Here is a 13,032-nt window from a genome sequence, read left to right on the forward strand (position 1 = left end):
GAAAACAATGGAGGACTGGTGTCAGCAACTACATTTGGGTACTGACTCCACTCCCTCACATCAGAAACAGGGAGTCTATCGGGTGGTTCAAGAGTACGAGAGAGTGTTTAGTAAACACCCGTTAGACTTCGGGCGAGTCAAGGGGGTAGAACACCACATCCCCACGGGAGACCATCCTCCCATAAAAGAGAGGTATCGACCCGTACCCCCTGCACACTACCAACACGCCAAGGGGATGCTTAGAGACATGAAGGAGGCTGGGGTGATCAGGGATAGCTGTAGCCCCTGGGCAGCTCCACTAGTCTTAGTCAAAAAGAAAGACAACACCATGAGGATGTGTGTAGATTACCGGAAAATCAACCGTATCACACACAAGGATGCGTACCCCTTACCAAGGATAGAGGAGTCTTTGGCTGCTTTAAGATCTGCTAACTTCTTCTCTACCTTGGATCTCACTAGTGGGTACTGGCAGGTTCCTGTAGCAGAGGCGGACCGGGAGAAGACCGCATTCACCACCCCGATGGGACTTAGCGAGTTTACCTGCATGCCGTTCGGACTCTGCAACGCACCAGGAACCTTCCAACGATTAATGGAGTGCTGTCTGGGCCATAGAAACTTCGAGACGGTCCTGTTGTACCTGGACGATGTCATCGTATATTCTAAGACTTATGAGGACCACCTGAAACACCTGGCGGAAGTGTTCGAAGCTCTGGCAAGCTACGGCCTAAAGGTGAAACCCTCCAAGTGTCACCTCCTGAAACCAAAGGTGCAGTACCTGGGACACGTGGTGAGCGCTGACGGAGTGGCTCCCGACCCTGATAAGATCACCGCAATTAAGGAATGGCCAAGTCCCTCCAGTGTAAAGGAAGTGCGGCAGTTCCTCGGGTTGGTAGGCTACTACCGCAGGTTCATCCCCGGTTTCACCAAAAAGGCAGCTCCTATGCAGGACCTCCTGATAGGCCAGTCCCGGAAGGCCAAGAACCAGAAGCCGCCCTTCAGATGGGAGAAGTTGGAAGAGGAGTCCTTCCGCCAGCTGAAGATGGCCCTCACGGGGGATGAAATCCTGGCGTACCCGGATTACAGCCAGCCCTTTATCCTCTACACCGACGCAAGTAACATCGGGCTAGGAGCCGTGCTGTCCCAGATCCAGCAGGGGAAAGAACGAGTAATCGCTTACGCCAGCCGAAAACTGCGACCCACCGAGAGAAACCCTGAGAATTACAGCTCATTTAAGCTAGAGTTCCTGGCAGTGGTGTGGGCAGTCACCGAACGCTTTAAGCACTACCTCGCTTCTTCCCGGTTCGTCGTGTACACGGATAACAACCCGTTGACACACCTGGACACAGCAAGACTCGGTGCCCTAGAGCAGAGATGGATGGCCCGTCTGTCCAACTACGAGTTCACAATCAAATACCGGGCAGGACGCTCCAATACCAACGCGGACTCCCTGTCCAGGATGCCAAACCTACCGGACGTAGGAGAAGATCCAGAGGGACTGGAAGAAGTCGAACTCCCTGCGTTCCACCGGCATGGGACTATCCAGTATTCCCACCGGGTAAGGAGTAAGCAAGCCGCTACGTTTAACCCCTTGCCTCACTACAACTGGGAGGAAACGCAAGACAGTGACCCTGCCGTCCGACTGGTGAAGGAGATGCTGACTCGGCCAGAGGCTCACCTTGACCCAGACGCTCCGGAGGAAGCCAAGCAACTGTGGGCTGAGAAGAGTCGACTGTTCCTTTATAAGGGGAAGTTGTGCCGCAGAATGGTTAACTCCCGGACGCATGAACTAATCTGGCAAGTAGTGGTGCCACGAAGAGACGCAGCCATGGTGATGGAGGCATACCACGACGGGGCTGGACACTTCGGATGGAAGAAGCTGGAGTTCCTGCTGCGCGAGCGGTTCCACTGGGTAGGCATGAGGGGAACCATCGAGAGGTGGTGCAGAGACTGTGGCCCGTGCAACCTAAGAAGGAAGGACCGTGCCAGCCAGAAGACTCCCCTGCAGTCCATCGTCACCCGGCAGCCGTTGGAACTGGTAGCCTTGGATCATGTAAAACTGACCCCAAGCAGAAGTGGCTACGTCTACGCACTAACCATCGTGGATCACTACTCCCGGTTCTTGGTTGTCGTCCCCGTCAAGGACTTAACAGCTCGAACAGCAGCGAGAGCCTTCCAGCAGCATTTCTGCCGTCCACACGGGTACCCGGACCAAGTGTTGACAGACCAGGGACCTGCCTTTGAAGCGGAGGTCTTCCAAGAATTCTGCACTCTGTATGGCTGCCGGAAGATAAGGACGACACCCTATCATCCGCAAACTAATGGACTTTGTGAGAAAATGTACCAGGTGGTAATGGATCTTCTGAAAACGTTGCCCCTGGAAGAACGCAGTCTGTGGCCTGAGAAGCTGCCCGATCTGGTGGACCTATACAACCACATCCCGGTAGGTTCCACCAACTGTACCCCGGCTTACCTAATGAGGGCGAGACCTGGTAAGTTACCTGTTGACCTGGAAATGGGAGTCCTGACACCTGAGGACACTTCACCAGAAGCAGACTGGGACACAGAGAGGCAGCAGCAGTACCGGAGAGTACAGGAGAGCGTGGAGCGAAGTCTCTGTCAGGCTAGGGAAAGACAAGAGAAAACTTACAACCAGTATGCTCCCGCTGTTCCCCTGGTACCCGGAGAGCAGGTCTTGAAGAGAAAAAGACGGCTCCACAAGTTGGACGACCAGTGGGAGAAGGACCCGTACACCGTACTGCCCTCAAGCCACGACAACCCAAAGGTCTGTACCATCAGTAAAGACGGAGGGGAAACCACAACTATTGTATCCCGGGATCACCTGAAGAAGTGTCCTGAACAGCTACGGAACCCTGAAGAGGAACAAGAAGACCCTCGACCCGTAGAGGAAAGGGAAGACATGGTTAATACTGTGCTCGGAGACTTCCCTCGGTCTTGGACTCAAGTCAATGGTGCAGTTGTGGTACCCGTACTCACCTTCCTCCAACCAGCATCCCAAGCACCTACGGAGCAACAGGTAGAGCTGGAAGAACAGCCGGTCCAGGAGGCAGAAGACCCCACACCAGCAGACCAGGAGGATCAACCCTCTGCTTGCAGTGAGCCTGCCATATCCCTAGTGAGCCAAAGGGCCCGTAGACCGCTGCCCAGTTTACCCTTAACAGCTCCTACACCCTGTAGTTCAGGGCCAGACAGTCAGCTCCGTAGGTCCACTAGGGCCACTAGGGGCCAGTTACCCGCACGTTGGAGGATTTGAAGTGTATAAATTGTTTTATTTGTGGTTACCTGTTTATTGTTGCTTGTGTATAATTATGTGTTTCTAGTTATTTTTAGGAGTCCTTGGTGGATTTACCGGGAATCCTTTGTACATAGTTGGAGCGTAACCCAGGACGGACTAAAGACTGTTAAGGACTCGGGGCAGGACAGACCCCTACCTGGTTACGTCTCCCTGTTTTGGTGAAATGGACACCTTGCTTTCTTCAAAGACTGCACCCGGTTACGGACATGCCGTGACCACCTTTATGTGTTTCTTTATTGTTATTGTTATATCTTGTTATGTTTTTCTAAAATATGTTTAGTACCGGAGTACTAAATTTCACTAGGGGGGAATGTGGCACCCCAGGGGTCTGGTTTTCCACAGTAACAGCAATGTTATGTCTGAGAGCAGGTGGGAGGTCTCTTGGTCAGGGATCCTATGCATGCCACACCTCCTGCCCAGTCCTGGGAGGGGAAGAACTTCCCCTATATAAACCTAGGGCTGAGGCAGGGTGAGTGAGTAGAGAAGAAGCAGAGAAAAGAAGCAAATATAGGAAGAAACAACAGGAGCTCTGTGGGAGCAGTGTTACAAGGAGTCAGGGGCTGGCAGCTGCAGAGCTCGCCCTGACTGAGAAGTTATCACCGGACCCGGAGTCCGAGGCTGTGGGGACTAACTCCTATCCAGCAGCAGAAACCGACCGGCAGGGGATTGCAGGTCCTCTGGCCCAGAAACCCGAAGGCCCCGAGTCACCGGCCATACGGGTGAGCACCACACGGTACACTCAGGGACGTGGGCTACTTATACCCGCCTCTAGCAAGGTAGCCAGAAGAGTATCGTTAGTTTGGGAGGCCTACAACTCCGCCTGGCCAGGGGAGATCCCATCTGCTCAAGGACTGACCAGGCCCCAATCGCTAGGCAGTACTCCGGGAGGGTCTATCTTTGTCACCAGTAAAGACCCTGAACTACACAGTACCGTCTCCGAGTGGTTCCTGCTACCCCCATCATCCACGTCGGCTGCCCTGAGGCCATACCCCTCCCGTTGGGGGTTATACTATCACGCTGCACAATCCTACCACCGGCCTCAGCGGTCTGCCCTGCAGCAGCAGCTCCCTGGCTGCACTCAACGGGTGGCGTAGTCGTCCAACATCTACCGCTAAAACAGCGCCACTTAGTCTGACTCCCTGGGCACGGACCGGATCACCGCCACGAGACTACAACCCTCAACAGATCCGGCTCCGGGTAAGCTCCCGCGTGCGCAACGCAGCGCGACACAGGCCCAGGGGCGCGTCACATATAGAGACAGAGAAATGCAATACATGCACAAACCGAATGAATAAAACTGTACCTAGGTCAATAGTGTTTGTAGTGCCCAGATAAGGGACATACAGTGTCATCAAGTTCTCAGGTAAACAATGTAAAATGCAACCTGATAAATTGTTCATTTGGTCTCCAGATAAGTACAGTGGTTTAAATACAATAACTGAGCCTAAAAAGGACAAAGTAAAAAAATGTATATATATTTTAATCTGTTTACAAATAGAGGGAAAAAAATCATTTGTATGGGCTTCTGGGCTAATGCAGCAGTTTTACAAGTTCATGACCGAATTCTAAAAGATGTAGAATGTTCCACAAGTTTTCCGGAATGGATGGTAGATTTTGTATGTAATAAAAGGTGTTCATAGAATAGAGTGCATCACTGGTACTAAATTGCTTATATACCTAGAAAGTTGCACGACATATATTCTGCCAAATGAGATATTTTAATAAATTTGGCTCAAACTGTACTTTATCTCCTAAATTCATCCTATGGCACTATTGATAAATTGCCTTCATTGTGGTCTTGTACCTAAAAGTAACAATCATATTCTCTAAGATTTTAATCTTTGTAAAGGCCCCAATACACATTAGACCAAAGTTGGCCAAACCAGTTCTGACAACAGTTTAATGTGTATGGGGGCCTCCTGGCTGTCCCCCGATATATATGATGTCGAAGGACAGGAAGATCCAGCATGTCCGATTTCAGACTGTCAATCCTTTTGTTTTCTAAGAGAAAGCTGCTGCCACAGATGTCTGTCAGCAGCTCTCATAGAGAACGCAGGAGCAATTGGCCAACTGAGAGCTCTTGTGCATGGGAGAGATGGGCGAGACAGCTGCTGACCGAACGATTGGGCAAACCATCATTCACCCAGCAGCTATATAGACTATATGGGGACTTATGGGCGCTGTTTTCCTTCCTTCTTTTTACCATCCTCACAGATCCAAACACAAGCTAGACCACACAAAATAATTTCCCTATCCCCAAAAAACAGATCCCTTCTAAAAAAAAAAAAAATGTTTCCTGCATTCAATTTTTGGGCTGTTATTAGTAGCTGATTAACTATTTTTCTGCATAAGGTTTTATATTAATGGGCACATCACTTTTGTCTACTTTACAATCCCATTGTAATTACTTTAAATCTTAAAATGTGATTTTAATTTAGCAATTTTACAAGAAAGTAAAAATAAAAATGAAAGCCAAAATTGTTTAACAAAATTCCCATTAGTATTTATGTTATGATGTAAAATTTTAATTTTTCATAATATTAATATTTACATTTTAATATAATCTTTTTTGTAATCACCTTTTTCTTTTTCTTTTTTTCTAGGTTCACCTACGAAATTGCTCCCGTGTTTGTACTGTTAGAATATGTCACCTTAAAGAAAATGAGAGAAATGATTGGGTGGCCTGGAGGAAGTGGTGATGGAATATTTTCTCCAGGTAAATTATCATCTAAAAGCCTAAAATAAAATCTCTGGAAAAAAATTTTTGTTATATTTCTGGCACTGTTATCTAGAGAGTAACAAACGTAATGGAGTTCTATTTTGAACATAACTCCTGACAGTGTATGAATTTAATTTAGAAAGATGTATACAGCCCTCAAAGCAAACTGCGTATTACCATGAGCATAAATTGTGCTCTGTAGGAAGCATAATCAGATGAGACATTTGCCTTGCAGTTCTAAATGCTCCTACTACTCACACACAGAAAAAAGAATTTGTAGAAATTTCACTACAAAGGACACAAGTTATATAGTATTAAAGGGGTAGTCAAAGGACATGACAATTAGTGTAAAACGCCATGTGTGCAGCACAGAGATAAGAACAGTCATTATTGGGGGAGGGGGTATGGGCTGCTCAATTTAGTTTTGTTTTTTTCAGACTTTTTCAGACGATTTATTCAATAATTCAACATTTGCTAAATTTTTGTGTTCTGAAGCTCTCCGGACTGAAAAAAAAAATGAAACAAAAAACAAATCAATATATTAGTAAACTATAAAAATGCATTTGGTTATCTATCCAAGCCATGACCTTGACACAAGGTCATTTTATTTCATTGCTTTATTTTAGTGTAATGTTATGAATGGTTGACTGAGGTTAGAAAAAAAAGTATTTTTGGTTTTATTTTTCATTACTATTCATATAAAAAAAATCATATTCCTGTTTTTCTGTAGCTCAATTGTTAGTTTGTCTGTACAGTAGGTAGATAAATAGCGTGCACTCAGTTAGAGTAGAGAGGTGCTGATGGAACAGGCCTGTGATTCCTGGATCATGCAGAAGATTAAATTCATCACACACTCATAGGATCATTTTGCAGTGGTATTTATTTAACAGGCATAAAAAATTAGATCAAACCATAGGTGTGTGAGCGACAATTTGTGAAGGCAACAGTAGACGTTTCGGCCACAACATAGGCCTTATTCATTGAGTCGCTACTGAAAAGAGAGACAACAGTGTCAAAATACAACCATAAAACAGTAAAAAATTGATATAAATACATAGCTCCAGGGGGGCAGCTAGTGAAACATAGAACGGACTAGGGAGGATGGGGGATGACGAAAAGAGGTGGGGGGGAGGGAAGGGGGGAATTGGGAGGGATGGGGGTGGGTGAAGGGAGAATGTGACGCCAGGTTGTGTGACACTGGAAAGCCCTACCCTGGGAGATGGGGGACTCGGAGTCGGGTCCTGTGATGGAGAGATGGGGTGCAGTCGTGGCCCGGACCCACTCTGTGCCCAGGGCCGTCACATTAAAAAGGATGGTATGGGCTTATCTGGGTTGAGTGGCTGATTACGACTACGCCACCTGTGGCACCTGGTGAAGGCCACCAGCGCTGCTGCAGTCCGCAAAGGCATGGTGTTATGGCAGCCGACGTTGTTACTACTCCCCACAGGCGGAGAAGGGCCTCAGGGCAGAGGGACAGGACGGAGGGGGGGTAGTAATCCAGGAGGTCTGGTGCTGCGTAGTGCGGTGTAGTGCAGAATAAAGACTCCGGAGGCCATAGGGGTGAACTTCCAAGGCTTTACTCACGAAAGAGATGGCAGTAGGAAGGCGACTCCCTGCTCCTCGCGGAGTTCTGCGGTCACCAGAGACGAAGGGGTCCGACAACCTTCGAGTAAGTCCAGTGTTAAATCAGGACCCTGCACCACAGTGTTCCTAGACTTCAGACCGGGTCCTTTCCTGTCTGTGTGTGTGTAGATAGGCCGGGTCTCCCTCTGAACTTCACTCAGAAAAAGGGTACGGGTGGCAGCGCCATCCCTTCCATTACCCGGTGGGATCCTCAGGGCCTACCGGGCTTTCCCGACCAGGACGTGGAGTAGCAAGGTCAGGTATCGGGGGGCGGTACCCCTCTTGCAGCCGGAATCCCTCTGAATAGATCAGGTTGGCGAGGACAGGTGGCGTATACCGCTCCGTCTGCATCCTCCCTGGGATTCATTTGCAGTGGAGCTACACTCTTAAGCTCTGGGCCTTCTTGGTCATGGTCCCTGACCGGGCTGAGACACACATTATCTGCAGCCTGCCCCTCGACCCAAGGCCAGGGTACGAGGGGCCGTGTCCCCGTCCTCTGCAGGTCCACACAGGATCCACGCTCAGGGAGGGAGATTACAATCAAAAGACCCAGAACCAAGATGGTTGTATATTAAATATGAAATTTACAGTTTCACTAAAACGTGAGTCCTCCACCCTCACCCACTAAATGGTTCCCCTATCTCTTGGTTCCCCAGTCTCCTGATAACCAGAAGGGCAGCACCTAGTACATTCTAGCCCCCTCTGGTGGGAGAAGTGAGGTGTTGGATGTGAAGGAAGGGTCCTGACCATCGCACTGTTCTTTGCTCAGAGGAGGAACACTACACACCATTAGAGAAGTGCAGCATCCCTGTGGTGGACGAACCCTCAGGGGCGCCACATTCCCCCCTGGTGAAACACAGCACGTCCGCGGGCTGCAAAAGAGTAACACCTAGGAAAGTTTTCTTTTTATATAACAATAAACCATCTTCCCTTTATGGGAGGCACATCTTCTTAAACGTTGCTAACAGCATACATAATAAAAGAGTACAAAGGTATAAAAGTATAAAATTATAAAAGTGCTAGCATTTTCCAGAGACATTTTATGCACAGACAGTCGGGTTAAAGTGCAAGGACGAAGAGTCAGTTCAGAAGCGCGAGGGACCTGTCCCAAACCCTCAACGTGGGCCCTGGGGTGGCTGCAGGGCATGAAGATCCCGAGTTAGACCTCGAAGAGAGCCACCCTGACAGGTTTTTCTTCTGAGGTCTAAGGTAGAAATATCGACGGTTTTATATAAAACCAATAAGATGCACCTAAAGAGATTCAAACTATTTACAGGGTAAGAGTCTGTCTGCTGCAAGTCCGCAGGGACCAATGTCTCTAGAAACCGGGATAAACAAATCAAAGCATAAACGTCAACATAATAACTTTAACAGGTTACAGCCGCCGGGGCTGCTTAAATCTCGGGTTCCCTCCTGGGAAAAGGCTCGTTCCTCCCGACGGAGGCTGACCGGTCCTCTGAGGCTGAGCGCGAGGGGGCGTTGCTCCCGGACACCTTGTGGACATCCAGTGCGTACCACCCCCGCACCCCATGGTGGCGGGTGTAAGTAACTACATCACCCGGGAGGAGGTTCCGGACAGGGTGTCCCTTCTTTAGACGTGGCTCGACGTTCCACCTGCTGACAAAGACGTCGTCCTGGTAATGGGGACTCCTTATGAACCCCCACCCCGCCTCATGGTGGAAGCGGACGACTTGCCCTTCCACTCGGGGACTTGGACGGGAAGCCTCTTCCTGTTGGGCCCGGGACTTGGCAGCCTTAGCCCGCACCTCGAGGCGCTCGCAGCGGACCTCCCTCTGGCGTTGCTCCCGATTGACTTGGAGAATCTGCTCACCACACCGCTCACTCCTCCTCTGCACTTCAGCCCGGGTCTCCTGGGGGAAGCCCATCAGGTCCCCCCCTGGTTGTCCCAGGCACACTCCTCAGCCTCCGGCCAGGTGACTGTCGGTGCAGGTAGCGGTGTCATAAAGGGTTGCTGCGGGTCCTCTGTAAGTGTGGACCAGTCCGGGTTGGGGTCGGTGGACACCCCAGCAGCCTCAGGCGCTTCCGTTTCAGGAGTTGGGCGGCAGTGCAGGTCTTCGCCTATGGCTGAAGCTTGCAGCTCCGGGGCAAAGACCTGCTCCCAGGTGACCGCGCCGGGCAGGAGATACTCAGTCATGAGTAGTGTTGAGCCACCCCCGTAGTGTTCGGGTTCGGTTCGGTTCGTCGAACATCGGGATGTTCGAGGAACTGTTCGTCGAACTGTTCGTCGAACACCTTAGAACACCGTCGAACACCTTTAAAACCAATGGCAGGCAAACAAAAACACATAGAAACACATAGAAAACACCTTCAAAGGTGTCCAAAAGCTGACAAACTGCTCAGAAGACGCTCTCTTTAAAAAAGCCGGCCGGCAATTCAGCAGCGGCATACACCGGTACCCGACAATTTAGACAAGAAGGAATAGAGCATCACACATAGATTAGATAGATAGAAACATGTCAGTCACACATATAAGAAGCACAGTGACAGTGTTGCTTACTGTACTTGTCATTTAGTGTAAAGGATTTATTTAAAAAAATAATAGTGTTTTCATGCACCGTCTCTTTAAAAAAGCCAGCCGGCAATTCAGCAGCGGTACCCGACAATTTATAACAGAAAGAATAGAGCTTCACACATAGATAGATATAAACATGTCAATCACATATATAATAAGTACAGTGACAGTGTTGGTTACTGTACTTGTCATTTAGTGTAAAGGATTTATTTAAAAAAATATTAGTGTTTTCATGCACCGTCTCTTTAAAAAAGCCGGCCGGCAATTCAGCATCTGTACCCGACAATTTAGAACAGAAAGATAGAGCATCACACATAGATTAGATAGATAGAAACATGTCAGTCACATATATATGAAGTACAGTGACAGTGTTGATTACTGTACTTGTCATTTAGTGTTAAAATAAAGGATTTATTAAAAAAAAAATTGGCGTGGGGTTCCCCTTAATTTTAGTCTCTAGCGGAGGTTAAGCAGACGGCTGGGGCAGATGTTTGAAGCCTGGGAAGGGGGTAATACCCACGGAGCTTCCCAGGCTACTAATATCAGCCCCCAGCTGAATACCTAGCCTTTACTAGCTATTAAAATGGGGGACCCCCCAAAAAAAATGACGTGGGGTCCCCCCTATTTTAATAGCTAGCAAGAGCTAGGCAGACAGCTGGGGGCTGATATTAATAGCCCAGGAAGGGTACCATGAATATTGGCCCCCTCCCAGGCTAGAAACACCAGCCGTCAGCCGCCCCAGAAATGGCGCATCCATAGGATGCGCCAATTCTGGCACTTAGCCTCGCTCTTCCCACTGCCCTGTAGCGGTGGCAGTGGGGTAATAGGGTTGGGGTTGATGTCAGCTTATAATGCCAGCTGACATCAAGCCCAGGTTAGTAATGGAGAGGCGTCTATAAGACACCCCCATTACTAACCCCATAGTCAAAGTTAAAAGAAAACACAAACACCCAGAATAAAGTCCTTTAATTGAAATAAAGACACAATCCTTTATTGTTCTAAATTAAACTATACTTACCGTCACGCCCATTCCAGCTGAAGCCAACGATCTCCTGCAATAAAAGAAAAATAATAAAGCAACCTCATTCTTACCTTTCCATGGTTCCCAGGACAGCTTCAGCTCTGCTACATCGAGATGACAGGCTGGACCGCAGCAGAATGCTGCCATCCAGCCTGTCATCCCGCAGACACTGAGAAGCGCAGGCATGCTTGCGCTCCTCAGTGTCTCTCTGTGACGGCATCCAGATGAGCCGACAATGAACTCGGCTCACCTCATGCACGTCACTGACAGCGTGGGAGAATTCTCACGCTGAAGCGCTGAGTGCAGGAGAATTTTCCCACGCTGTCAGTGACGTGCATGAGGTGAGGTCATGTCCAGTGAACTCAGCTCACCTCATGTACGTCACTGACAGCGTGGGAGAATTCTCACGCTGAAGCGCTGAGTGCAGGAGAATTTTCCCACACTGTCAGTGACGTGCATGAGGCTGATATTTAAATTTGGCGCACAAATCGGTGATTGGTCGCGGGCAGCGTCCGCGACCAATCAGCACGGTAGTGTTTAACTTTGGCGGCAAGATCAGTGATTGGTCGCGCGCCAAGACCGCGACCAATCACCGATTTGTGCGGCACATTTAAATAGCGGCCGCCACCAATTGGATGTCAGCGCCGCTCCCCGGTCCTCCCTTCACACCCTAGCCGCTGATGTCCCCACAGTATCCACATGGTGTTACAAAGGTCCGGACATTTGTGTTAAAAATCGCTGATTGGTCGCAGGCGCTGCCCGTGACCAATCACCGATTTGGGCACCAAATTTAAATATCAGCCGCGACCAATCACCTATTTGGGCGCTAAATTTAAATATCCTCCGCGACCAATCACCCATCTTGGCTCCACATTTAAACACCGCTGTACTGATTGGTCGCGGACGCTATTTAAATGTGGCGCCAAAATCGGTGATTGGTCGCGCCCAGCGTCGGCGACCAATCAGCACAGCGGTGTTTAAATGTGGAGCCAAGATCGGTGATTGGTTGCGGCCGATATTTAAATTTGGCGCCCAAATCGGTGATTGGTCGCGGGCAGCGCCAGCGACCAATCAGCGATTTTTAACACAAATGTCCGGATCTTTGTAACACCATGCGGATACTGTGGGGACATCAGCGGCTAGGGTGTGAAGGGAGGACCGGGGAGCGGCGCTGCGGGTCGGGATACTTCTGCTGCGAGCAGTCGCTCATCTCCCGGCTTCTCGCAATGGAAGTATCCGACCAGGCAGCGGCGCTCCCCGGTCCTCACCAATACGATTAGCTGATTGGTCGCGCTCTCCGCACGCGACCAATCAGTGATCTTGGCGCCAAATTTAAACCCCGCTCTGCTAATTGGTCGCGGATGCCGGCCGCGACTAATCAGCATTATTGGCGCCAAATTTAAACACCGCTCTGCTGATTGATCGCAGTCGCCGTCCGCGACCAATCAGTAGTATTGGCGCCAAATTTAAACCCTGCTCGGCTGATTGGTCACGGTTGCCGGCCGCGACCAATCAGCAGTATTGGCGCCAAATTTAAACCCCGCTCTGCTGATTGGTCACAGTTGCCTTCCGCGACCAATCAGCGATTTTGACGCCAAATTTAAACACCGCTCTGCTGATTGGTCGCGGCCGGCGATTGCGACCAATCAGCATTATTGACGCCAAATTTAAACCCCGCTCTGCTGATTGGTCGCGACCGCCGGCCGCGACTGATCAACATTGTTGCCGCCAAATTTAAACACCGCTCTGCTGAATGGTCGAGGTCGTAACCAATCACCATTATTGGCGCCAAATTTAAACACCGCTTTGCTGATTGGTCGCGA

General features: G+C 49.5%; 1 protein-coding gene across 2 annotated transcripts in view; it reads left to right on the plus strand.

Moving 5' to 3' along the window:
* GAD2 (glutamate decarboxylase 2) overlaps positions 1 to 13,032 on the plus strand; it is a 200,474-nt gene that overhangs the window by 105,656 nt on the left and 81,786 nt on the right. For both annotated transcript variants that reach the window (XM_073677533.1, XM_073677532.1), the window contains exon 6: positions 5,917 to 6,029. In XM_073677533.1, the coding sequence (XP_073533634.1) occupies positions 5,917 to 6,029 (113 nt within the window). The remainder of the gene's footprint in view (positions 1 to 5,916; positions 6,030 to 13,032) is intronic.

The sequence above is a fragment of the Phyllobates terribilis genome, unplaced genomic scaffold (assembly GCF_046119375.1).
Source record: "Phyllobates terribilis strain yellow unplaced genomic scaffold, ASM4611937v1 Scaffold_4__5_contigs__length_816908805, whole genome shotgun sequence".
Lineage (NCBI taxonomy): Eukaryota > Metazoa > Chordata > Amphibia > Anura > Dendrobatidae > Phyllobates > Phyllobates terribilis.